The sequence below is a fragment of the Epinephelus fuscoguttatus genome, linkage group LG23, assembly GCF_011397635.1.
Source record: "Epinephelus fuscoguttatus linkage group LG23, E.fuscoguttatus.final_Chr_v1".
In the NCBI taxonomy this organism is placed as follows: Eukaryota; Metazoa; Chordata; class Actinopteri; order Perciformes; family Serranidae; genus Epinephelus; species Epinephelus fuscoguttatus.
In genome coordinates, this window is record NC_064774.1 from 3,056,519 (window position 1) to 3,083,636 (window position 27,118).

At 39.6% G+C, this 27,118-nt stretch overlaps 2 protein-coding genes and 1 long non-coding RNA gene across 4 annotated transcripts; all 3 read left to right on the forward strand.

Annotated features, from left to right (window-relative positions):
- The first annotated feature begins 2,884 nt into the window (after window positions 1–2,884).
- LOC125883969 (uncharacterized) lies at window positions 2,885–3,993 on the forward strand. 2 transcript variants are annotated; one of them, XM_049568657.1, is made up of 3 exons: window positions 2,885–3,113; window positions 3,222–3,335; window positions 3,488–3,993. In XM_049568657.1, exons 1-3 carry the CDS (start codon window positions 2,885–2,887, stop codon window positions 3,991–3,993), a joined length of 849 nt encoding a protein of 282 aa, XP_049424614.1. The 2 variants fall into 2 exon arrangements, with proteins under 2 accessions (XP_049424614.1, XP_049424613.1); XM_049568656.1 differs by having other exon boundaries at window positions 2,885–3,335.
- A 10,121-nt stretch (window positions 3,994–14,114) lies between these two features.
- On the forward strand, window positions 14,115–19,849 carry LOC125883992 (uncharacterized). Its single transcript, XR_007448621.1, has 4 exons — window positions 14,115–14,192; window positions 14,901–14,982; window positions 16,605–16,736; window positions 17,423–19,849. It is a non-coding gene; the product is annotated as an uncharacterized LOC125883992 (long non-coding RNA).
- A 221-nt stretch (window positions 19,850–20,070) lies between these two features.
- LOC125883959 (butyrophilin subfamily 1 member A1-like) lies at window positions 20,071–26,450 on the forward strand. The gene is made up of 6 exons (XM_049568642.1): window positions 20,071–20,094; window positions 21,171–21,288; window positions 21,457–21,798; window positions 22,397–22,678; window positions 22,776–22,898; window positions 24,256–26,450. The coding sequence occupies exons 2-6, from the start codon at window positions 21,180–21,182 to the stop codon at window positions 24,801–24,803; spliced, it is 1,404 nt and encodes a 467-aa protein (XP_049424599.1). The 5' UTR covers window positions 20,071–20,094; window positions 21,171–21,179; the 3' UTR covers window positions 24,804–26,450.
- Window positions 26,451–27,118: the final 668 nt, after the last annotated feature.

A 27,118-nucleotide genomic window follows, 5' to 3' on the forward strand; every position in this document is an offset into this window, starting at 1 on the left:
CTTTTGTCACCAGCAGCCTCTGTGAGGAGAGTCTTTGGGACATGGTACTTTATAGGTCCAGTTTGTCTCACTCTGCAGCAGAACCATCATGTCCACTCTTTACCTCTTGCAGCAGGAGTAAACTGGGCTCCTCTTTGTCGCCATGTGTGCTGTTGAAGACAGTCTCCTACTGTCCACACTGTGCTGAACTCACTCGTGATCAGTCCCACTCTGCCCTCTGCAGTAAATCAGCCACTTAACACACCATTGTCACAGGCTTCTCTTTTAACTATTTTCCCCATTCGGCTCAACAAACATTATTTTAGCGCCACAGCTTCCTTATTTCATAAAACATAAGTGCAGCTGGAAGTATTGTACTTTAATTTTATTACTTCAGTAATACAGAAACTAAAGTGTGCTGTCCCAGTGTATCCAGCCAGTGCTTGCTTTAGAATATTATCAGATTTCACTCCGTCTCTCACGCTAACATGAGAGGTTAAAGTACACAAGATTTTATTGGTGGACTTCGGCTGTGTTTTCCACTAAGATGAGGTGACTTCCACTTACAACAGGTATGTTATACATATCATTTTCAGGGTTTAAGTTCTCAGATGTGTCATGTGGCGTGTTTCCAGAATAAACCAATCGGCCATCGCTGATTCCCTTTGAAGGATCTTTTTGTGAATAATGGTGACTCATAGGAATAGACAGTAAATAACAGCGAGCTAATGGTGCATTAATCCTAAAAATACTGTAACTTTGAAAAATTCAACAGCGTTGGAATTTAAACAATCATGTAAGTCACTGTGTGTTAACCAGTTTATTATGAAGTCTTTTGCTTCTGAGCTTTCAGTGATTGCAGTCAACATGTAGTTACATTTATGGAGGAGACTGCATAGATAAAGAACAGGGACGTTACATATATACAGTAAAGAGTAAAACTGGACACAGATCATCCAAAGTGCTGTTATTTTCACAATGCAATCGTATATTAAATGAAATAAACAAGTCTTCACATCTGTGTGTGAACATGGACATAAAAATAAAAACAGAAATGAGCTGCAGAGGAGTATGAAGGTGGGGGTTGCTGCTACCTTATAACAGTCCACAGAAAGTGTTTCAGCCATGTTTTTCAGTCGTCCATCTCACACATATCTGATGGAACAGATAAGCTTATATTTTAATTAATTCAGTACTTGACACATGCTGTGACAGCTCGCGTTTCACTCCTGTTTTATATGTAAATGTGACCTGAAGTGTTTCTTTTTTAGATTTTAAGTCTATTTTTTCTCCATTTTACATGCATAACTATGATGATTGTGTTTTCGGCTCTTGCTGCTGCCAAAATGCAGATGACCTCCATTCTATACTGTGCCTGAACTCATCCTGTGTAGACACATATGGTGCACTAAAGCTGCTGCTCATTCCAAGCCAACTGTGTAAACACAGTGTTAATCTTGTTAGAACCACAGTAACATCAAGAGAATGGTAATCAGGGATGGGAAGAATATGCTACTTGCATTAAATGTGCCAGAAATACCAACATGGTCTCATCCCAGATCGTCAAATAGTGCCACTTTGTCAGTGGACCTAAACATCAAGAAATAATGTGCTAGGTTGCCTCCTGCTTTGGTTTTGGGTGTTCACGGACGGCGTCTCAATTGTTAAGTGTCGTTCAGGCTCTTTATCCTACAGCACTTGCTATTGGCATCAGAAATAGCTGGTGCTCTGTATGATGGTATCTGATGCTGAAATCATTGCCAAGATGGTATTTTGGAGTGGGAACGGACTAGAAATGCATGTGGTCACTTAAAGACAAAACAGTTTGAGCAAGTAGACTGCCTTCAGTTTTTATAGCTTCAGTCTGAATACATATGTCAATTTTGACTGATCTACTCTTTTGTCTTACAGTTACAGTCTGAGGAAAATGAAGATGATTCACCTGAAAGACGGACTGTCCCTCAGGTCACAGCTCACTGAGTTTAGTGCTTTGGCTGTTCATTATGCTGTTGCCTACCTTCTCATGACGCACTCATGTGTTGGTATGTTACACACAGAAGCCTTGGTGTAAAATAATAGTCATACAGTGACATCACAGTCATGTGAGGACAAAAGACTCAATTTCTGTAGCCATCTTTTTATATGAAGCAGAACAGTGGTAAAAATACACAGCTAAACAAAACTCAGCATTTTTGCAGCATTGTTTGTGTTTTGTCACAACAAACAATAAATTGTTGTTCAACCTAACAAAAACACACATTGACAGACAATGAGCAGGACATTATAAGACAGAGGTGTTTCTTCCTCAGGTCAGTCTGGGATGATTAGTCTGTCTCAGCCAATAGTGGCAACGGTTGGTGATGACATAATTTTGCCATGTCGTCTGGAACCTGCCGTGGATGTGGTATCTAGGGCTGTGGAGTGGGCAAGACTCGACCTGAACCCAAGGTTTGTCCATGTGAGACGAGACGGTGCGGAGCTTTTGATTGACCAGAATCCGTCCTACTTGGGGAGGACATCGATCTCAGTCCACAAACTGAAGTATGGAGACGTGTCGTTGAAACTCTCTAAGCTGAAACTGTCTGATAATGGAACATACAGATGTTACATTCCAGAGCTGAATAAAGGCTCTACTGTTCAGCTTATTGTTGGTAAGTGGGCACTGATCATTTTGGACTACCTCTGGACATTTTTTTACAAAATCCTTAATGTAGGTCTAATGGTAATGGCTGTTTATTTTGAATATTTTTTGTGCACAATATTTGATTAAATATTGACATCATTGATTTTACTGAAGCCGTTTTGTTATGTGGATTTATGTGGAAACTTCACATCTTCTGTTTCCCTTCTAGGTGTTTTCTCTTCCCCAAGCATCAGCATTGCCAGAGATAGCGGAGCTGCAGTGATGTTAGACTGTGAGTCTGCAGGCTGGTATCCAGAGCCTGAGGTGTTGTGGCTGGACGGTGAGGGAAAGCTCCTCTCTGCTGGACCTACAGAGACAGTCAGAGGTCCTGATGACCTCTATACTGTCAGCAGCAGAGTGACTGTGGAGAAGAGACACGGCAACAGCTTCACCTGTAGAGTCCAACAGAGGAACATCAGCCTGACAAGATACACACACATTCATGTTGCAGGTAGACAAATAATAATAAAATCAGGATTTGATTACTGGCCTAATGTCAAACTGTTGAAGCTTAGTATGAACCAACAAGTGTTGTGTTTTGCCTTTTTAATCATTCCAGATAATGTCCTCGTGGTCCCATCTTGCTTCATTGTTCATGTCAGCATTAGCTTGGCCGCTTGCTTCATTTCTGTCCTCACAGTCATCTTCATTGTGAAGAAATGTGGACTGAACAGTAAGTCACTGTTTTCTTTATTAATTTTGATTTTAATGACAACTGACTGTCACCACTATTGAATGATGTTAATGCTAAAATTATAATCTGTAAAAAAAATTAACAAATACATTTTAAAAAAGAGAATTTGATGCATGCTTTTATGTATACAGAGACCAGTGCTCACCACTGGGATGATAGCATACAGACTGAACTTGGAAAAAGAGAGAAGATCCCAACATCCAGAACCACCACGGAGCATCTGTCCATGACTGAAGGAACAAACAGAGAGAAACTCATGGGAGAAGGGAATGAGAAAGCTGATGGTCTGGACGAGACGGACACAGACCTCAAGGGAGGCTTACTGGGGGCACATTTAGACCAGGTAATGAGGAACTTGGAGGACCAGAAGACGGCTCTGGAAAAACAGATAGATAAACTCAAGTCAGGACAGCTGGAGGTGCTGAAACGGATATGGGAGAGCGAGAAGAAGCTTGAGAATCCTGCCTCATTTGACAGAGAGAGAAAACAGCAGAAGCGTGAAGCAGCTAAAAGGGAACTAGAGAAGAGAAAACAAGAACATGACGAACTGCTACAGACCATGGAGACTCTACTGGAGACAACAAAGGAGATAATTACTAAAGTGAAAACAAATAAAGGAAAAACTAGAGAAGGATAAGTAACGAATAAATAAACATCTGAAGGAGAAACAGACAAATTTACATTGAGGAAATAATTAAGGCTGAGCAGTCAAACAAAAAAGCAACAGACAGACCAAAAAGGTCATTCATCAGGTACAAATATTGGTTTTGTATTTCTTGATCTACAACTAAAAATTAAACTGTTTAAAGGCATACAAAAGCAAACCAAAACCAGGAGAAGGCTATTCAAATGTGTGATTTGTTTAGATACATTGTAAACAGGTTAAAGCAGCTTTTTAATTTCTTCTTTTCAGATCAGACAAAATCTCTCGGTTTCAGTAAGTAACTTGTCAGAATATATTGTTAATTCGATTTTTACTCAGATTTTAATTTTGTAATAACCAAGTATGTTAACACTTCTGTCTTTTTCAACTGTGTAATATTGCTCAAAATGTGAGAATAAAGTTTTGTATTTCCTAAGAGAGAATCTGCACTCTTGATTTTTGTAAGACAGTCAGTGTTTCAGTATACCATTAGCATCAACATGTTTGTTCAGATTTGTTTATCAGGTGATTACAGGAGCAGACCATCTCCAAGTAGGAAGATAGGGCATGCTTAAATATACCAAGTGATGAAATTGACCTAATATTGACCGCTAAGTTATTCCAGTCTGCTGGGGCTGTTAATGTAAAAGCTCTTTTACCAAATCTGAACACTCAGAACAGACCTGATGGTATGAGGTAAAATGCACAAGATACTGTTTTATATAGTGGTAATAATTGAAATAAATACATATGAAAAAAAGTGGAAGCTGGTGAATGTGTTCTCTTACATTTAGAGACTGCCATTTAAGTGCATTATACATTGTACAATGATGAGTGAGAAAAGGACAACAAAGGATAAATCTACAGTCTATTATATGTTGTGTTAAGTGGGACAACATCAGATTTTTGTGTGTGAAGCAGTTTCTAAGTAGTAGTAGTGTCTAAACATCAATTTTTAATGCCAGAAAGAAAATTACAATTCAATATCCATGTCTGAACTGAACTTAAGGAAGGTGATAATTTGCAGTTGGATTAGCTGCTGTTCTTTGATTTGTGTCTTATAATACAGTTTGTCAAATATATATATATATATATATATTTTTTACAATGTTTGGTCTCTGGAGGGCAGCATTGAGCTACAAATGTCCCCATGCTTGAGGACATATAGACCCATTAGGAGTGGACGTCACAGTTAAGTCCCAGCAGTTGTGTGCGCATCACAGTGGCAGAAAAACATGCAGAAACCAGGGGGAAACAGTTGAGATACCTGGAATGAAAAATGTCTTGTTGTGTCGTTAGATGTCAGAACAGGATTAAAAAAAGATAACCTTCATTTTTATAGAAAACCCACATACAGGCAGAGGAATTAAATGGACCCCTGGATATAAGTATAGAAAGTGGGCCAAGACAAAGTGTGATGCAGAGTAATTGTGAATGACCTGTGCTGAACTTAAAGTCAAGTCAGAGTGTTTAGACTCGTTAGTTTAAACTTATGTTGGTAGTCGACCACAAAGATATTTTTAAAGCTGCAGCAGCTTCATAAGCAGCGTCTCAGACACGTGAACAGGCAGAGCAGATAGAACAATTTGGTTTAACTGCTACACTACACTAAACAGTTCTTAAAAATAAACTCTGAGGTTGTGGGTGAGTCGAAGCTCTCACATGAAGGCTAATGATGAGCTAACCCTGACTTAGAACCATGTCAGTCTTGCTTGTCCATAAAATGCTTTTAACAGCCAATTGACTTAAAACTATTAATGAGGCATTTTTAAATTGTTCCCACATTGTACATTTTCTTTAGTTATGAAGCTTCGTGATGTTAACTGTTCAGATATGTACAAAATCACCACTATTTACATATATTTCACAATTTTATTTTTCTTGAAAAACAAGAGAAGTTAAAAACTGTACACTTGTTTGACTCTAACAAGAATGTTTTTGTTAATTTTACTGAGGAATGAATCAATTGAATAATTACTTAATTCATAACAAGACTCGTACTCGTACTCGTACTCGTCGTCCTCCGCTTATCCAGGTCGCGGGGGCAGCAGATTCAGCAAAGAAGCCCAGACAGTCCTCTCCCCAGCCACTTCCGTCAGCTCTTCCGCGGGAACCCCGAGGCGTTCCCAGGCCCTCCAGCTTGTTCTGGGGCGGCCCCGAGGTCTCCTCCCGTTAGGACATGCCCGCAACACCTCCCAAGGGAGGCGTCCGAAAGGCATCTTTACCAGATGCCCGAACCACCTCAACTGGCTCCTCTCGATGTGGAGGAGCAGCGGCTCTACTCCGAGTCCCTCCCGGATGTCTGAGCTCCTCACCCTATCCCTAAGGCTGAGCCCAGCCACCCTGCGGAGGAAACTCATTTCGGCCGCTTGTACTTGCGATCTCATTCTTTCGGTCACTACCCAGAGCTCGTGACCATAGGTGAGGGTTGGAATGTAGATCGACCGGTAAATCGAGAGCTTCGCTTTCTGGCTAAGCTCCCTCTTCACCACAATGGACCGGTTAAGTGCCTTCATCACTGCTGACAGCGCCCCAATCCGCCTGTCAATCTCCCGCTCCATCCTACCCTCACTCGTGAACAAGATCCCGAGATACTTAAACTCCTCCACCTGAGGAAGGACCTCCCCCCTGACCTGGAGTGGGCAATCCACCCTTTTCCGGCTGAGGACCATGGCCTCAGACTTGGAGGTGCTGATTCTCATCCCAGCCGCTTCACACTCGGCTGCGAACCGTCTCAGCGAGAGCTGGAGGTGACTGTTTGATGGAGCTTTGTTCGAGTGTTTTGTGGATTTGGAGAAGGCTTACGACCGTGTCCTCAGGGGCATCCTGTGGGGGGTGCTCCGGGAGTATGGGGTTGGTGGCCCCTTGCTAAGGGCCATCCAGTCCCTGTACCAAAGGAGCATGAGTCTGGTTCGCGTGGCTGGCATAACAAGACTCTGTGAATCAATTGGAGTTGGTGACTTTAAGTTATTACACTGCAGGCATCATGTGCACAGTCACATATATGGAGTAAGTACCAAAATATCTCCCTGATGGAAATGTCAGCTTGATGCATGATACATGATATGATATGTCAGCTTCATAAGCTTCATAAACTGGAAGTTTTATTTATTGTCTTATGTTGCTTTTGTTTACCATGTTATATTACACCTTTATAGTAGATGATTTCTTAAATTTGTATATATGCATGTAAATTAGTGGCTTTCCTCCTCTGTAGAATCATTTGGTGATTCTGCTGCCAGCAATCTGAAGGACAAAAATATCAAAACATATATATATATATATATATATTTAATTGCAATGTGAACCAATTACTATATATATTCTTAAGAGCATTTTGTATCAACAACTTTGCAGATGACACTCTAATTTCTATTTCTGCCAAACCAAACTGACTCATTGAAACTGACTCAACAACATCAACAAAAAAGAAATACTTACCTTTTTTTCACAGTGGCATATGTTACATTGCCTGAATCAGCTACATCTGTCTCTGCAGATGCTTAGAAAAAAAGACAGGTTTATACAAATATTTCAACAGAAAAACAAAACAAAAAGACATATGCAAATTATTGCAATCAAGTAGTAGGTAGGCAGAGCAGTAGCTTGTTGTTGATAGACAAGTAATGCATAAACAAAGGTAAAATTATACAATGCATATCCGCAACTTTAGTTGTAAATACTGTGTGTGGACCACACAGCTTTATTTTACTGTTAACCCCAAAATCTTTTTTTGCTTTATATATTTCTATGGCTGGTCTTTAGAGTTAGATAAAATAAAACTTAACTACAAAACTGATATTTGTGTCATATATAATTTTGCCCCAACATCCTACTAATATAAAATCTAAGATCTACTCTACTCTGTGTCTTCTTCAAGTCACACCGATCTGCACACAAATGATAGTGTCAGGAGTTGACCACAATGAGTGTATTTAAAAGATGCAACAGCTCTTTACACGCAAACAGGGTCTGCAGACGTATGACCAAGTGGAGCATAATGTGGTTTAACTGTTTAAACCGCTCACTCTTAAGAATAGACACTGACACTACAAGCGAGATGAAGCTCCTACATGAAGGCGAGTGACTGGCTGTAATAAAAATAAATTTGCGTTTAATAATCCAACTTGAATGGATTACTGAAATGTAATTGATGCACTTAATTTAAATTTAAACAACCTAAACATAACTTGCAACATGATTTGATGTGATTTGTGTAAAGTAAAAATATAATGTCACCAAAGTACCTTTCTCCTTTCTCTTTGTTGTGACAACAGCGTACGTGACATCTGTTGTGTGATCCACTGCATTTGCCTCTTGACAGCCTGAAATATTTGAAGTATTTCAGGATTCCTTATTACAAACAGGGGAAAAATAGCACTCGATAGACATAAAATGACAGCTAGGTTTCTATTCTTTTTTTTTTCGGAAAACATTCTATATAAGAGACTAAACTTAAATGCATGGTATATATTCCTCTCAAGTACTTTTAATGTACCTTTGCGTTTCCTACACTGAAGCAGTCCCACTACTGACAGCAGCACAGCCACACACTAAATGGTGAAGACAACCAGTAACAGGGTGGAGAGCTGAATGGAGCCATGGTAGGGAGGATGAGGAGTGGACTTGTAAACTTCTTGGGGTGTTGTGGCTTCAGGGGCGGGAGCAATATAATCTGCTGACACAATGAGAAAAGATAGTTTGACTAGAGCATTTCACAGTATAATGTTTTAGATTTTCTAAAATTCTCTTCAAAGATAAATTTTACCTCGTAAGAACTAAGTCCTAGTGACTACAACCTTACTTCCACCCATGCAAGTGGCATAGCTCTGAGGATGTCTCTGGTCCAGACTGATATGAACTGACAGCTATCAGATGGGTTGCCATGAAATTTGGTTCTGAAATTCGTTGTCCCCAGAGGTTGAATCCGTAAAACTTTGGAGATCCTCTGGCTACTGGATGCTATTAAATTTGCTAAAAACATTTAAAGTTCCCAGAAGTATAATTTTAATAACTTTGACCGCCTGACCTTTCATCTGGCACACTCATCAGGCCATTTGTTTATTTGACCAATACTGCAGCCCTTTCTCCTAGAGATTATGTTCATGCACAACTATACTAAAAAACAGAAAATACATTTTGAAAATATAATGCTGAGCAAATTTTTTTTTGAATTAACATAATGAGGGGCTGTTGCTAATTAATGTGCCTAGCAAGTCAATGCATTCTCACTCTGACCTTGTCACAAATCGACATTTGGTCATGGACTTTCCACGTCCACATATGACGTCCAAGGTACCCTGGGTGTGTTGGTTGTTGACATTCTGGGACGCCGTGTCAACTTCAGCCTGTTACATGCATTGTCTGTTTTCAAAATACACTTCTGTTTTCACAGGAGTTTGCATACAGCCTCTTTCAGAATAAAAGCACTACTGTATGTCGGTACAATACCGCAAACTGATGTCTTTTTTCCTTCAGCAACAAAAGCACATGGTTGGGTTAAGGAGAAAAGAGCAGGGTTTGGCTCTACAGTCTTATGGGAAGTGAACACCGGCCTCCTGGGTGAAAGTCAGTGGTTTTTGGACCCATCCACTACCCCTCTTGCTCACGCTTCTCGGACTTCCAACACCTTAACTTGCATTGTTGCTTCGCTGTGTTCTCCCTGATGCAGCTGGGCATCATTAAACAATAATGCTGACCAGTCACACACGATGGATTTCGACAACTTTGGAGTGAGACCACGTTAGGCAAGTTGCAAAAATGTTCATACTGAGCAAATCAGCAAAACATTTACTGAAAGTGACAACAGCATTATTTTTATTACCTTTTTTAACATTTAACTGCAATCACAACTTTTTGAAGTGTATTTGAGTCTTTGTCTACATTTTTATAAAATGTTCCTTCCTAAACTTAAACCAAAGTGATGTTGTTGCCTAAATGTAAGGGGAGTCTGGACGTGAGCACAGAGCTCTGGTGTCAAGGTTTTGCACTTTGTATGGCTGCCACCTCCTTCTAAAGCCAGTCAATAATTACAAGGCCATGACGCCATTAAGAAAGCAGTTTAGAAAGATACACATGCTATTTCTAGAGGACAGGGTTGAATGCAAAGTAAGCAAAAGACTTTCCCCTCAGCCTCAGCTAAACTTTGGGATCTGTTGCAATTAGTAAATGTGCATGTTGTTCCTTTTGTCCAACTATTTTGTATTATGGGCTGTAATGAACACTGCAGCCTCAAGGATCCACTAACCTCAAGTCTGTTGTTCAGCCTCACATATATAAGAAGAATACTGAATTAAATGCAGCAACATATGGTGCTTTCCTTTTTGATGAAACATTTGATAATAACAGACGTAAGTAATATATTGACTGTTTTAAAATACTTTTATGTCTCACCTCTGACAGCCATCCAGCTCTCTGGTGATTCTCCAGCTCCAGAGATTTTGCACTTGTAGAGTCCTGCACTGGACACGGAGACATTTTGAAAGGTCACCTCGCCTGCATATCCAGTCTCACTGAAGAGGCCATCTTTATAGAAATCAGCTGGGAAGTTGGAGGTTGTTCCCTTTTTTCTACAGCGCAGAGTGACTCTTTGTCGTTCCATCACAGGGAGAGCGGGACTCTCCAGGATCACATCACCAACTGGACAGGAGCAAGTTGCACTTATTAAAAATGCAGGAAGACCATGAACACTCGGGAAACTTTTACCAAATTGAACCACCAGGATGCACTATCGAGACAGGCTGTGGAGCTGTGCTTACAGGCAGCTCTGCCTGACTGATGCCTTGAAACTGTTTTCCTGCCCAAAAGATTTAACAACAAGATGTAATTTACATTCACAAGTTATACGTAAAGTTCCGAGCCAATTGCACTGGGCCACAAAGTGCATCAATCTAGAAGACGTTTGACAACAAAGAGCTCCACTTTTTCAGTCACATTGCCATTTTTGAACAATAGAAATGATAAGTTTTTGTTAAACTTACCAGTGACGGTGATGTTGAGAGTGTTGCTTCTCTCCCCCCCTGCATTTTCACACCAGTATTCTCCACTGTGTGTTACAAAGGTTAGTTGAATAACCAAAGACTCTTTCGAAGTCTCCCACTGAGTAGTATTTGAGGGAATCTTTTTCATCACTCTCCAATCAGTTGAGCCATTACACCCAGCACAGTTTAATGAGATGGATTCATATTCAAAGAACTGCAGTCTGTTTGGATTAATGTGAAGAAGAGCTGCATCTGTGACAGAAAATAAGTAAATGAGGTGTCTTCCCCAGTTCGATACCCAGTCTTTAAGAAAACGTGTTGCATTTTCTAACATTGTGTAGCCCATAGGTAACAAACATAAATGTTACTTCTTCTATCTCTGTGTTTACACTGTGGCTTAACAAACCTCAACTCACCAGCTCTCTGAGCAGTGAGCAGCAACAGTACAGTCACCACTGGCGAGACAACAGAAGAGAGCAGTGTATCAGATACACATGTTTTAATGTGTACAGATACTCTCTGCTACCAAATACAAGAATACATATTGTGTAATTCTTATCATGTTGTTCTGCACTCTGATCAGATGTTCAAAATGTAAATAAGCAGTTAGCTGTGTATCTGCAAAACACTGCCTTATTTCAATATCAAGATCATTATCATCTGATAATATCAATATATCTTTTTTAGATCTGATTCAATTTCAGAATAAAACATGAAGATAGACTCACACAGTCTGATGCAGAGAGCTGCGACCTCCATGTTGTCTTGCCGGAGATCTTCTGAGCATTGTACTGAACAGCTATGTGTGATTTAGGTGACAGTGTAAGACTTCCTTTTCCTGTGCAGCGTGGAGCCCACAGCAGTTTATAGCATTAGAAACGTCTTTAAGGTCTCAGTAGCTCTCAGGGATAAAAATATGTTTGAGAAGATGGTAAACTGTCAGAGCCGCTGTGTTTCTTAGCACGTGCCTGAGTGACAGAGGCAAAGTTAATTATTCATCTTTGATTTAATAAAATCATTCTAAAATGACACTAAAGTGTTACAGCTTTTCCCTGTAGGTCTGGAAAAGCTTTGTCAGGTCTGAGAAATTAACCCTGATGATGTCATTATGAAGTCATCAGGGTTATGTTGGTTTTTGCTCGTAGACTACCATCTTCTTTTGTAGAGAATGAGCATTACAGACTGAGGCCATGTAGTTGTAAAACATTTTCAAGGCAGGGAGATGCATGATGGGAAATGTAGTATTCAGTGTATTGAGGATACCTGAGTCTAAATCTATTAATTTCAGATATTATTATCATTATTATTGTATTGTATTTTTTTTAATATAGTATTGCACTTTCCTTAGTCTGCGTACTTAATGGAGGTGCACTACTAGATTGCTGGTTTGGCCCTTTAAGTTGTATTTAATTTTATCTTGTAGCAAATGTTATATTCACCAGCTCCCCACTCTGGCAAGTGTGAAACACATGCAGCTGGCAGGTTTTGGGCTAACGTCCGCACTTGAAACCATTGATTGAAAGTCAACATTATTGTTGTTTATTGTATGTAAACACATAAAATGTGTTATAGGATTTAAAGGATAGACAGACACTTGAAGTTTCTCTGATTCCTCTGCAATACATTGACCATGAAGGCACATGATGACCCTTCTGGTTATTGAACTGTCTCTTCATTGAAAACCAGACAAATTCACTAAATACATATGTGGCTAAAAGTATGTGGACACCACTGTCTGCTGAAAAGGTCATTGCAAGATCTAGTCTTAATGTTCTGCGACAACATCCTCCACTCTTCTTCTTTCAGGCCTTTCACCAGATGTTCGACCTTGGCTGCAGGGACTTCCTCAGACACAAAGACAGGAGTGTCCATGGTTTTTGCCATCCTATCCTCTTCTCTTCCTCACACTTGTAGACATGTACATGTAGACATGGTGCTAGTCTGCCCTCTGCTGTCAATCAGCCATTCATTACACATCTAAAACATTTCCCCCCTGTCATTGACAAGATAAAAAGAAAAAGCTATTGCCACCCATATTTTCTTAAATAAATAAATAAATGAATAAATTAGATCTAATATTTCTTAAAATAATGTAGATGAAATAGTTCAGTTGTCCATCTATCTATTTTCATCCACTTACCAGGGGAGGGGTCGTAGGCACATCAGGCTGAGCAAAGTACTCCAGACGTCCCGCTCCACAGCGATGTTTTCCAGCTCGTCCTGGGGGATCCCAAGGCATTCCAAGGCCAGATGAGATATGTAATCCCTCCAGCGTGTTCTGGGCCTGGTCTTGGGCTTCCTATCAGTGGGATGTGCCCAGAGCACGTCTAATGGAAGGCGCCCAGGACGCATCCTGATCAGATACCTGAATGACCTCAACTGGTCCCTTTCAACGCAGCAACTGAGGAGCAACTCTTCTCCAAGCTCCCACTGGATGTCCGAGCACCTCACCTCATCTCTAAAGCTTATTTTTTCAGTCACTATCCAGAGCTCGTGGCCACAGGGTGAAGGTTGGGACGTGGATGGACCAGTAAATTCAAAAACTTTGCCTTCTGACTCAGCTCCCTCTTCACCACGACAGTCTGGCACTGCACATCAACGCTCTAATGGAAAGGAAAGAAGACACAGTGTGAACAGACCTTATCTACAGACTGGATGAATAAACATTTTATTTAAGGACTTTGACCGAGCAGCTTTTGAGTGAGATACAAAGGGTGTAAGGACATTTTGGTGAAAGTGAAAGAAACATGTTGTTGCAGCATATCTGGCTGATACTCGGAATAAATATTAACATTTTTACTCTCATGGGATAGAAACACCAACAGTCTGTAAAATGCTTTCATGAAATGTGATTTTCTTTGCACATTTTCTTTTTCAGTTGTGCTTTCTGTCTATCCAAGCAGCTGACAATAATTCACTTTGGGTTTTATTTGAACATTTCAGAGTGCAATAGGTCAAAGCATAAAAGTAAAAAGACACTCATGCAGTTAACAGAGGCATGCACATTCCCTTTGCATTGAGATTATGAGCTAAAACCTTGTTCCTCTCGGATAATTCTTAGTTGATTAATTAATCATTAATCGTGGCTGCAGCAAATACAAAGAAAAACAAATAAGGTGAACAAACACGTGAACGCAGACTTTCCAGGAGGGCGCTGAGCAGGAAGCCGACTTTCTGCTGAGATGAACTGACCTGTTGACGCACTCCACTGAGGTATGTGAGCTTTGGAAAAAAGTAAATACCTGTTTTTGAGTTTCTTTTTTTGTGTCAAAAGTAAATGAGAAATTTGTGAGGAGACAGTTGTTGACAGTTGTGTCACCATCATTAGCTTTAAAACGCCAAAGACACAATATACTTACACTAGTCCATACCCACTGAGTGCACAGTTGCCGACGTACAGTTTCACATGGTGTGTGTTTGGGATACAGGTCATAGGAAACTGCAGATTAAATAGTCAACTGAACCCATTAAGAAGAGCAATGTATTCAGACAGAGTGTTTGTGAATTTGATAGTATGTTTTCTTTATTGAAAGTACAGTAGTACCATTGCCAATAGTGGGATAGTTAGTGGGCTGAAACTGTACATTAGGTAGCACGTTGAAAGGCAGATAGTTAAAGTGTTTATATGTTGTTGTTGCAAAATTTCACATGGATTGACCAAGTCAGTGAGGAGAAAAACGTGGAACAGACACACAGACAGAGTCTTCGTCATTATATAGTAAGATAGTAAACTTGATTCACCCTGGTGGTGATTCACTCAAATGTTAAAATATTGCATGTTAGGTCATAGTGTCATTATTGAGTGGCTGATGGATGTGATTACAACGTTAATGATGAATAATGTTGTATCAGTGTTGCATACATACCTTTTCAGAAACTTTTGTGTTTCCCTAATTTCAACAACTTTGTTTGTGTTTTCAGAACTCCAGGATGAGGAAGGACAGACAGACCCATACGATGTGGTTACTTTTACTTTGCATATTGCTCCTAGACTCATGTACAGGTAACAAACACAATAAGATACGAAAACATTTAAAAGTTCTCACCGGTGGGCTACTTGAAACATCTATAATGTGTTTCTGAGAATATGTTTTGTTTGTCTGCAGTGTTTTAAATGACAAGGCTATTTTTAAGTGTAAATTTTAGTTTAAATATCTGCATCTTGCTAATTGCTCCCAGTATTTAAATCATGCAACATGTATGTCATATACACTATCACTACCTTTCATATTGATTTATTTTACTGCTGCAAAACTCATTTTATCTGTAGCAGAATGACATTACTTTTTCTGCAGTTCTTAAGTTTATTTAATCAAAAATATAATGCAGGTAATAGGTTAGTTCCCAATCACACTCTTGCCTACTAAAACTTGTCACCGTATCAACTGTATATTCATATGAAGGCCTACATGAAACCTACACAATTTAAATCCTCCTTAATTATTGTGTTTCTATCCCTTCTTCCCCTCGCGCATGTTTTACCTCACTGAATATCACTTTGGCATCTGTCGTAAGTGCCTCACTGTGCTACATACCCTACATCGATAACACAAGCATATAGTATGTTCATGCAATTTCGAGAAATTATAATGTCTGAAGACAGAGGCTCTATTTTCTGGAACTCAGAAAATGCATGCAAACAGGCAAAACCAAGGTACAAGAAATCTTCACCCATTAAAAGCAGATGCATGGCACTAAAAACGACAACCGAACCACAGTCTTCACCTTAGCTTGATCAAAGAGCTTTTGGTCCCTCCCCAGCTGGCACTAGACGTCAGTATGACATCAGAAAGACTTTTTAAACTAAACTAGACGTTAAACTATTGAATGAAAATCAGGTTGACTACATTTTAAATGTTTAATGACATTAGAATTTCATTTTTGTTAACATGTTGATGTTAACTTTGTGAGGTGTAGCAGACATTGGGTTTTGTTCACCATACCTTATGACGATATGACGTCATTCCGTGTTAGGATGGCGTTGGCATGACACGTTTGGAAGATGTTGGATTTTGGTTACTACAACACAACTTAAAACCAACAAAATATCAATGTCATCTCTCATCAGTATTCAACGTCAAATTGACTTTGGCATGAGACATTGTTCTGACAGCCTGGTCTCATTCCAAACCCTGTCATTTTTTTCTAAACCTTACCAAGTGCTTTTTTTGCCCAAACGTAACCTTGTGCGCTGAAGGAAAAAAAGACGTCTATTGGTGGTGTACTGATGTAGTTTATTACATTTATTTTGACAGAGACTGTATGAAACCAGTACATTTCCTTTTGATGTTTTGAAGAGACACAATTCAGATGGCTTCCCAGAACATTTAGACGGATAACTCATAGCAAAGACAGAGCCCTTTCTGAGGAATACTTACTCTAGTCTTTATTGCTTTTATGATATTCTACTATTACTACTATTTTATGGAGCTTGTCAGTATCAAAATTAATTGAAGCAAAAAAAAACAAAACAAAACACATAATCAGGAAATAATAGAATAGAAATATAAAATGATCATTTGAATTATTATTAGATGTTTTTACCAAGGCTTTATATAGTCTTGTATTAATTTAATTTCATTATTTCTATATTAATTGACTTTGTTCTGTGTTTTATCATTACAGCCACTGAGTCCTGCACAGCTACGTCTTATTGGTCTGACTGTTTCCTTGTTGGCTTGATCGGTGGCTTGGCTTGTGGCCTGCCATTGATTATAAGTGTCCTTATTGTCTTGAGATGCAAAAATTCAACAATCAGTAAGTTAAAAAAAATACATATATTTGATATTATTTCTACCAAAACGTAGTTCTGATGCTAATATCAAGGAATTCCTTGCTAAACACAGCTAATGTCAAAATCCTAGCTTTGCATTTAAGCCCAGTGAGCAGAGGAAAATGTTGACATTGTTCATTTCTGCAAACCATTTGTTCATACATTTCATGCTTTAGTACATTTGTGCATTTCATACATATAATCAATGTTTCCAAAGTAAATGGCATGATGGCTGCTTGTGAGTCATCATTGTATTACCAGTGCGATTGTGGCAGCAAGAGTGAGTGTTCTTTAGTGTGACATGGGCAGCGTTTCTAACCCTGATTGTGCCGCCAAAACTAGGCATTTTAAGCCAAAATGTGATCTTTTCCCAACCATAACCAATTGTTTTTCGTACCGAAAGATAACCACAAGTTCACCGGTGTTGTTAAAATATAAAGAAACATAAAGTTTCAACATATTTGCCACATGATAACATACAAGTGTTACCTAGCCATGGTTTGCAGAAACCTACAATACAAACATTTATTTTGGTGATTGGGTTGTGCTCTTTCAAACTGTTATTATCTTATTAAAGAAGGACTCCTTTTAGCTCCCTTTTTTCAGAGCTGGTACATTTTTCATTTAGTATTATTTTAATGCATATTGTTTCCCTCTACCATGTGTTCAGGGTCATATAATTCCTCTGCAAAAAGGGAAGATCTGAGTGAAAAAAAGGCTCAGCTGCAGAAACAATCCCAGAAGACACAAGAAGAACTGGCTGCATGGGCGGTGGTATTAACTCCATTGATGGATCTGAAGAGGGGACTGTGGGGTCAAAGGGAAGAATTCAGACTGCAGCTAGACGAGATCAACAAAGAGAGGGAGGAGAGCAAGGAAAAGCTTCAGTTAGTGGAAGAGGCAATAGCAGAGAGTGAGAAAGAAAAGGCAACCGACAAAACAGAAGGGTACTTGAGAGAAAAACAAAGCCTGTTGAAGGCTCAGTGGAAACTGGAGAAGAGAAAAGAAGAACTGGAGAACCAGCAACTGAACATGGAGAAACTGCTGCAGAAAACAGAGGGTACCATAGCAACAATAACAGAGAGACAGAGGAAAGTGGAGAACCACATGGAGCTGATTAACTTGCACCTGGAAGAGGTAGAAAGTCAGGATGATAAAGCTCATCTAAATATAGAGTAGTCAGAAAGTTTATCATGTATACCTGTACAGTCAATACTGTTTCCTTTCTGCTGGGTCATTATTAACACTTTTAATACTAAGTGACCCTCACAGACATTTTTGTTTATACAAAAAAAAACTGTAGTAGTTGTAAGTAAAAATGGTCCCACTTTAAAGATGTACGTAAATTTTGACTCAGTCCTAAAACAAATACGAATAAGATTAAATACGCCTGTATCATAATTTTGATATGGGTCATGTATACCGCATATTGCTTTTGGGCCTTAGTCTGAATTTAACATTTCTGTTTTGTGGACTTGTCTCCAGCTAGTTTGAAGTTTGCAATACATGGCCTCTTGCCTGTTTGTAGTCAGCTCTGTGCATTGCATACAAACCAGCTAGCTAGCAAGGCTGAGGTAATGACACATGCCTAAAAGAAACACTCACATATCTGGTTGGTTGAAGGAATGAAAGAAATAGGCTATAGGTCAGTTTCCACTGAAGAAGTTCCTGGTACTATTTGGGGGGCAGGAACTACTACAGGAACGTCCTCTCGCTCGGCCCTCTCAACCGCCGTGTCTCCACTGAGAGAGCGGAGTAGGAGGAAGGTTCCTGTAAAGTTACCGGGCTCTGTATGTGACGTAATTGTTCCGCAACCATTTTGACCGGGGCAACGTAGGGGCGTAGGGACGCCGTTAGCCGTTAGCGGTGTCTGTAATAACTCCGGTCACGGTCCGTGAAAAAAATATTTTTTCCAGCGGATGTCTTAGTTACAACATGATTGAGCTAACTGGAGTAGTTTCATGTCGTATCCGACAACGGGAGGCTTTTAACGGATGACGTCCTGATGTTAGCTTTGCTGCTGCTCTTAGCTGTCCCTGTCAGCTGATGCTTTCTAGACATCGTGATTTCCCATAACTGAATAAATACCACACATAGCAACACAAAACTGCTTTGCTAGCTCAATCATGTTGTAACTAAGATATCTGCTGGAAAAAAATATTTTTTTCACGGACCATTTATTGAGTTATTACAGACACCGCAAACAGCTAACGGTTAGCCCAGCTAATCTACGATAACCATGTTGTTATTTACAAAACGTCACATCCCTCCTTGAGTATATCCAGTCAGCACCAAGTAAACCCCAAACCCCAGCCAGGAGTCTTTCGGGGCCGTTCTGAGTACCTACTCCGACGCAGGGACTTGTTTTGCCCCTGTAAAAGTTCAAGAACTCTGTCCTTCGGGGGTGGTTCCTGCGGTGGAGACACGCACCAACAGCCCCGGCCCCGTAAAATTACCCCGAAGTTCCTGTGGTGGAATCGGGCCTTATGTTCCCATGGTCAAACAAGGCCACCATCAGTGGAAAACCTTTTAAAATCCTGAGGCAAAGAAGCAAAATGGCACAAGCAGCTCCAGACATTTTACCCATTTATATTTTGACATGATAAACAATGTTAGGTCATGTTAATCAGATTATGAATGGCTGCATGTAAATGAGAATATTACTTATTACTCTATGTGTCAGCCCTGTGACAGTCTGGTGACCTGTCCAGGGTGAACCCTGCCTCTTGCCCAGTGTCAGCTGGGACAGGCTCCAGCCCCCTGCAATGCTCAAGAGGATAAGCGGTTACGGAAAATGAATTAATGTAATACTATGGTGATTTGCTTTATTCCTCTGTAAAAAAAATAAATTCAAAATCACATGATTGTGTGTGTGTGTGTGTGTGTGTGTGTGTGTGTGTGTGTGTGTGAGATTAATGTGATCTCAATCTCTGATTTTATCTGTCCGGAATACTTTTTTCCATCAGAATTAAAGCAGTAAATCCAATTTAGGCTTTTATTTTTGTATTTTATGAAAACAGTAAAAGGAAAAATGACAGTCGATGTAAAATTATAGACTCTATTAACAACTATGGAAAGTAAATCAAAGTAGCCTAACTGTCTGTCCTCTTTATTAAACTTCCAATAAAGTGATTACAAATCATGTTTTTGGCATTACTGTGAAGTCTGTACATATGAGGATGTTCTGATATCAAACACTTGAATTTTCCCCAGTTACTCATTAACTCACCAACACAGCAGGCTGATTATTGACATTAGAATGGGAACCAACGACATTTTCAAAGGACCTTGCCCACACAGCTTTTTCAGTCTCAGGGGAGAACTGACTCAGACGTACAACAGGTATGTATTGTCTTTTGTTAATATTTATATTTTAATTGTATTGGTGCTTTCACTGTCAACTGTCAGTTATTTCTTCCAGTAGGTTGGCTCCTTTATTTGTTATGTTTTCAAGCTTGGATGTTTTTCACATATTTTATTCATTCATGGTTAAATTACACGCCGTCAGTTTCTTCTACTATATGCTGTAAAGTAAATTCAATTAATCTCTGTTTGCTTTATTGCCCAAATGATCTACATAAAAAAGCTGGACTGCAGTCGGACTTTACAACTAACTGTTCTACTGTCCGAATTGTGGCTGTTGCTCTGTAAGTGAAACCAGCTCTCTTAATTTGCAGCATTTTCAGTTCACCAACACACAGTGACAAGGGCGTGAAACTGAAGCAAGTACAAGTGGCTGAAGAGATGGTTTTCATGTTGTTATTATTTACACATCATTGTTTATTTGACAGTCAGCCTTTGATCAAGCTTTGCAAGGTGTAAAATCTTTTGACTATTTTTCTCCTCAAAGTCAGAATCTCAAACCATCATTTCTACTTCATGTTTTTTGTTTCTTTGCTAACATGTCAAATATTTGTGAAGCCTTTATAATCAAACATGTATAACTTCAAAATGTGTCTAGAAAATGAGTTTCTGACAGATACAGAATATGGCTGCCATCGGGCTTTGGAGCAGTGATGAATCATGCTTTGCTATCTAGAAATGTGGCTTAGTGAATACCAAACTTCCAGCTATACAAACTGTAACGTTTACTGAAGGAGGAACAGTGGTTTGCTGCTGTTTTCCTGGTTTAGCCTCTTGATCCCAGTGAAGGAAAATCTTTATGATTCAGCACATAAGAATATTTCAGACAGGAGTGTCCTTGCAACTCTCTGGCATTAGTTTTGAGCATCAAAATAACGAAAATCCATATAGACTGTTGTTGCCTTTGCCTATACAGTGTTTTGCATCGTCTCTATTAAGTGATAATACATTTGAATGAATTATGAATTACTTCTTTTTGCAGATGTGTCCTTTTTACATCCATACAGCCTTTTCTTTCTGGCAACTTACATTTCAGAAGTGTTTTATTTCCCCAGAGCTCCAGGATGCTTTGCCTGAATGATGAACTGCTCTTTAAACTTAACCTTGGATACGTCAGTGCGTTGGTCTTCCAGCACACTGTGATCGTTCTTCTACTGGCAGACTCCTTTAGAGGTAACTGACACACAAACAGCAGCATAGAGAGCCAGTATGAAAGGGGATAACTCTAAATAATAAAAGCATGGTGTTTTTGTTAAATTAAAATATCACCGATCAAAGCAAGCAGTAATTCTGTGCAACAGTTCCAACTGCAGGATTAAAATGTGTTGTGTGTCTCTGCAGGCCAGTCTCAGGGGGCTAGACCTTCTCGAACAATAGTGACATTAGTTGGTGAAGACGTTATCCTGCCGTGCCACCTGGAACCTGCCCTGGATGTTGTTTCTCAGAGTGTGGAGTGGGGGAGACTTGACCTGGAACCAAGATTTGTCCATGTGTGGCATGAGGGTCAAAACATTCTCAGTAACCAAAACCCGTCTTACAAAGGAAGAACATCAGTGTCCATTGAGAAACTGAAGCATGGAGACCTTTCACTGACACTGTCTGCAGCCAAACTCTCTGATAATGGAATCTATAGATGCTACTTTCCCTCACAGAGTAAAGAATCTACTGTTGAGCTTATTGTTGGTGAGTAGGCATGAGATTTAATGCACATTTTGCATCATACTCCTACATATCTTCAGATTTTTAGCGGCTTGATGTCTTGTTTTTTTATTTATTCTTTTGACACTGTATGCCACTGTGTCACTGTTAAGATCTCCATCAATCTCTACAGTCATAAGTGGTTCTAACGAACCCTGGACTTTGACCTAGGAGGTCGGTGCTCCCTTCCCGTATGAATGTAGAGCCAAACCATGATGTTTTTCTCTAAACCTATATCCGTGCAACCTGGTCTCACTCCAAAGTCGCCAAAATCCAGCGCTTGTGCTGTGACTTGTGGCACCAGACACCGATGAAAAAAGCTGTCCATTAGTGTTGGCATAACACACGACACAAACACAATACAGTACATGCACATAGTGCTTTTAATTTGAAAGAGACAAACTGTAAATTTCCTGCAAAAACAGAAGTGTATTTTAAAAACAGACAATGCATGTAACAGGCTGAAGCTGTCATGACATCCAAGAGTGTCAACAACCAACGCAACCAGCTAACCTTCATCATTTTATTCTGTCAAGACCTTTAGTATGATGTCATGCACATTTCTCCTCTCTCCCATCATCAGGTTCTGTCTCCTCAGCGGTCATAGCTGGAATTTACTTAAACAGCAGCGCAGTGGTGTTACAGTGTGAGTCTGCAGGCTGGCATCCAGAGCCTGAGGTGTTGTGGCTGGACGGTGAGGGAAAGCTCCTCTCTGCTGGACCTACAGAGACAGTCAGAGGTCCTGATGACCTCTATACTGTCAGCAGCAGAGTGACTGTGGAGAAGAGACACAGCAACAGCTTCACCTGTAGAGTCCAACAGAGGAACATCAACCAGACCACAGAGACAGAGATTCAAGTTTCAGGTAATTTTTATCCCCTCTAAGATCACTTTTGTTTCTTCTAACAGCTGATGGACAGTTTTATGTAACTCATATTCTGTTGTGTGTTTTATGATTTCAGCTGATTGCTTCGAGGCTCCATCTTGTTCTGCTGCTCGTGTCAGCATTCTCGTGGTTGTGTTCCTCACTTTTATTTTTGCAGCGGCCTTTGTCGTGTGGAAATGGAGACAACACAAAACCAAAGGTAAAATAGTGCAGCTCTGTGATCATACTCATTCCAAAGTCGTAAAACACTGCCGCTTTGTCAGTGATTTTGTTGTCAGATGCCTGACACCAAAAGTTACCTTTTGCAGAGTGATTGGCAGCCAGGCAGTGTCAGTAATATGCTGCTGGTTGGCTGGGATAGCACCTGTTGGTATAGTGGGATGATACGCCGCTGGACAGTGTCAGGTTGAAACTCTTCCAGTACTGACGTGATGTAAGGAGCTGGAAAAGCCCTATAGAGCTAGCAGGAGGGGTGCTGGATGCATCCAACAAACCCTGAACTTTCACCCGGGAGCCCAGTGTTTGTGTCCCAAATGTGAAGCCAAGATGTTTTTTTTCTAAATCTAACGAGTGTTTTTCTTGCCTAAACCCAAATAACGTGCTTTTGTTGACTTTCCGGCGTTGGTAGCGTGTCCTGGTACATCAACGACAGACACAGGGGTTAAAATAAACGCTGGTGACCTGCGCTGTGATTGGTTCCAGCCCCCTGCGACTCTGGAGGGACGGATGAAAGTTTAAAGTGAATACAAAGGTCAACTGGACTTTAGTCAGTTTCTGAGAAATGAATTTCTGTTACAAATATATTATGTAAAATTTTATAATGAATTACTGCATATGCTTTTTAACCTTTTTTTTTACCCTTTGACATCCTGCTCAAACATGAGAGCACATTTTAGTTACCATCTTAATGAAAAACAAGTTGAACTTAACCTGACTGAGCTCACCACTTGGTTTAGGAATGTTACGCTAAAAAACAACAACAACAACAAAAAAACACTAGATGTTGCTGTGTCTGCATTTTCAGTTTGCCTCCTTCAGGAAGTTAGTAACAAAAAAAGTCACTCCACACATGATGACTCAGTAAGATTTTCAGGTAGACATGTTTATCTGACATGTTATAGTTTCAGAGGTCTCAGATTTATATAGCATCATACAAAAAAAATTTAATCTGATGAGGGTCAAATATTTTTTTAAAAACAGGCTCGGCCAAAGGGTTCATTTGTCCTTTTATAGAAAAGGTAGTGAGGCTCAGCATCATCATTAACATTATCCATTATATAAATGCTGAAAATAATAAGTATGATTTTTTTTAACTGTCTAAAGCCATGAATGGTTAAATAAGAAAATAAATTCACAATTTTGATTAAATTAAAAAATATGCATTCACTGTTTTAAATAGCATATATCTCATTTTATTCATATATTGTATCTAAAAACATATGCCACTGTGACTTTTCATCATTTCTGAGATTAAAGCACCGTATAGTAAACAACCAAAATGCAACACTACATAAACAAGTTGAAACTAAATTTAACACATTTTTATGTTCACACAGACACAAAGATGAACTGTGATGCTGAGAGAGCAAAGACAGAGAGAGAGCAGCTCATGGCAGAACGCAAGAAAATGGAGGATTTGGAGGAGAAAAAGGCAAAACTTGAAGAAATGTTACAGAAGAATGAAGAAGAAGAGAAAGACTTGGAGCGGGTGGTTAAAACACTGATGGAACAGGAGGAAGTACTGAAAGAACAGAGAGATCAAGCAGAGCATCAAAAGGATGACATGGAGACAAACATTACAGATATTGAGAACAAGCTTCAGTCAGTGGAGAAGATGGCAGAGAGTGACCGATACCATGAGATGAAGAGCATTGTGTTAACGGCCAAAAATCAGTTGAAGGGTAGGAAACAAGAAGATCAAAAACTTCACGTGGAAACACAGACACTACTGACTAAAACACAAAGTGTGATAAATAGAATGACAGACAGGAAGAAGGCAGCGGAAAACTACAAGGAGAAAATCAGTGAGCAGCTGGAGGAGATAGAGAAACAACAAGAGGAGATTCAGAGGAAACTTCAGTCAGAGCAGAGACAAGGACCTTGATGTATTTAGATGATCAAAAGACATCAGCTAATCAAAGTCTTATTCTGGTGTTGATACAGATTTGTTTATAGCAGTAATAAGAATGCACTAAAAACCCATCTTTATTTGTGAATCATCATCTGAGAGCTGTCATTAATGATGCAGAACAACTTTTACATGACTTTTGCCTGGATCCAGGCCCGGTGCCATGAAGTTACTGAGGGGGCAGTTAAAAATTATGAGGGGGCAAATATTTATTATGCAACATAGGTTCACACAGTGAATTATAAAGAGGGGGCAGCCGTGCGTAATTGTTGCACGTAATGACAGCTCGTCGCCGGTGAAACACAATAAACTGCACGTCTTCTTTCATGTTTGTCTCATGACAGATGGAGCTGACAGACAGACAGACAGACAGGTGGAGCAAGCGGCAAATTGGTATGAAAGCTGGTTCAGGGCATATTCGTCCATTTACGAATAAATATGGAGTGGAAACGCTCATGCATGCGCACCAAGTTCCTACATTAATTCAGAAGCTTTACAAATATGTCGATGTGTAGGCTATATTTCTGCCTTTCTGCGTACACATTTTTATCATGTCATGAATCTACACAGTTTATCCACTGGCCTAATCTGTCATCCAAAGCTGTATGTCCCCGACTTCAAAACTCATTCATCATCAGTCATCCTGCTGTCTGGATGCATGTCAGACATATCCAGCAGAAAAAAATGTGTGTGACATAGAACATAGAAAAATAAACCAGCTAGATTCTGTCATACCTTTCCTCAGTAGAGTCGCAGCCTTCATGTTTGTTTGTTAAACTTTCTGAGTAAGCGAGGAGCCACTGGCCTCGGCTGCAGTCTCTTCTGTAGTGTTGGTTTTTTTTTTGTTTTTTTTTTCCAAAACCACGTTCCTATATCCATCTTTGGCTTGAACTGCTTTTTGGAACACACTAACGTGATGGCAAAGTAAGTTGACCAAACTATTTCGCAAGCAAGCTAGCTTAAATTATATACTATGGTGCGCCGTGAGGCCAAACCTAATACAACACACAACAAACGCGCTGTCCATGGTTCTGAAATTACTGCAAATAACAGGGGGTTATGGTGTTTCAATCTCCTCTCAAACACCGTAACCCTATGTTAAATAAAACAACAAAAATACTGGTTGGTTGGATCAGTATTTTTTTGCAGATTTACTATGGCACACAAAACTTAAACTGAGTGAGCAAAAAAATCAAACTGAGGGGGCAGTGCCCCCCCTCGCCCCCTCGTGGCGCCGGGCCTGCCTGTGTGTGTGTGTGTGTGTGTGTGTGTGCTTGTTTATACACTTGTATAACTGTTGCTTTTTTGGTTGAGACTATACAGAAATGTTCAGCTCTTTATTTTACGTGTGATGTACCATAAATGTTAAAATGAACAGTTTTTCATGCGGGATGTCCAGAAACGGAATAAACTTGAAATTCTTTCACTTTGGAGTTCTTCCTTTATTCAGAGTGGAAATGACTGAGGTGATAAAAAAGTGGGTTTAGAGGGAAGTTATAGCGTCACACGGTGGGTTAAAGCATCAAAGCAAAAGACTTTGTTACTGATAAGATTACATTTACTTAACTGATGCTTTTATCCAAAGTGACTCACAATATGAGCATTAACCCTTTAAACACTGACTTCCTGCAGAGGGCCACAGGGCTTGTTGTTTGAATGATACCATTTAAATCAATCTAACAAAAGAATCATAACAGCTACGACTTTCTTTTTTCTGCAGTAGAAAACTCAGGCTTGTGTCTTGTGTGTCTTCAATACGTATGTTCATAATAACATCACTGCACCACACGCACACATGGTGCCAGAGGAATGAATGAACGCTACATACTGTACATGGATCAAATAACTTAGGAAGTGTGAAGAAATATTTAGTTTCTGTTTCTACATTTAAAAATATTTTGGATCATTGTGTTTGGTTTTTTTTACTTTAGTGTGTTAGGAATATGAAGCATCTGAAAACACCAAAAAATACCACTGCTGGACCATTTCCATTGCAGAGGTCAAAGGGTTAAAATGCTGTGTTTAAATATATTTATAAATATATACTTATAAAGATACAACTTTTAGATATAAACAGGGCTCAAGGTTAACTGACATGCAAACACAATTGCCCTTCTTCATTGGAAATCTAACATGTGCTTAACACTTGAGACTTGAAAACACACACACACACACACACACACACACACACACACACACACACACAGACAGACACACAAACTGATGCTGCTGCTTCAATGTCTCTGGATCATCAGGACACAGCTGATCCTCTCTACAGATCCATGAAAGTT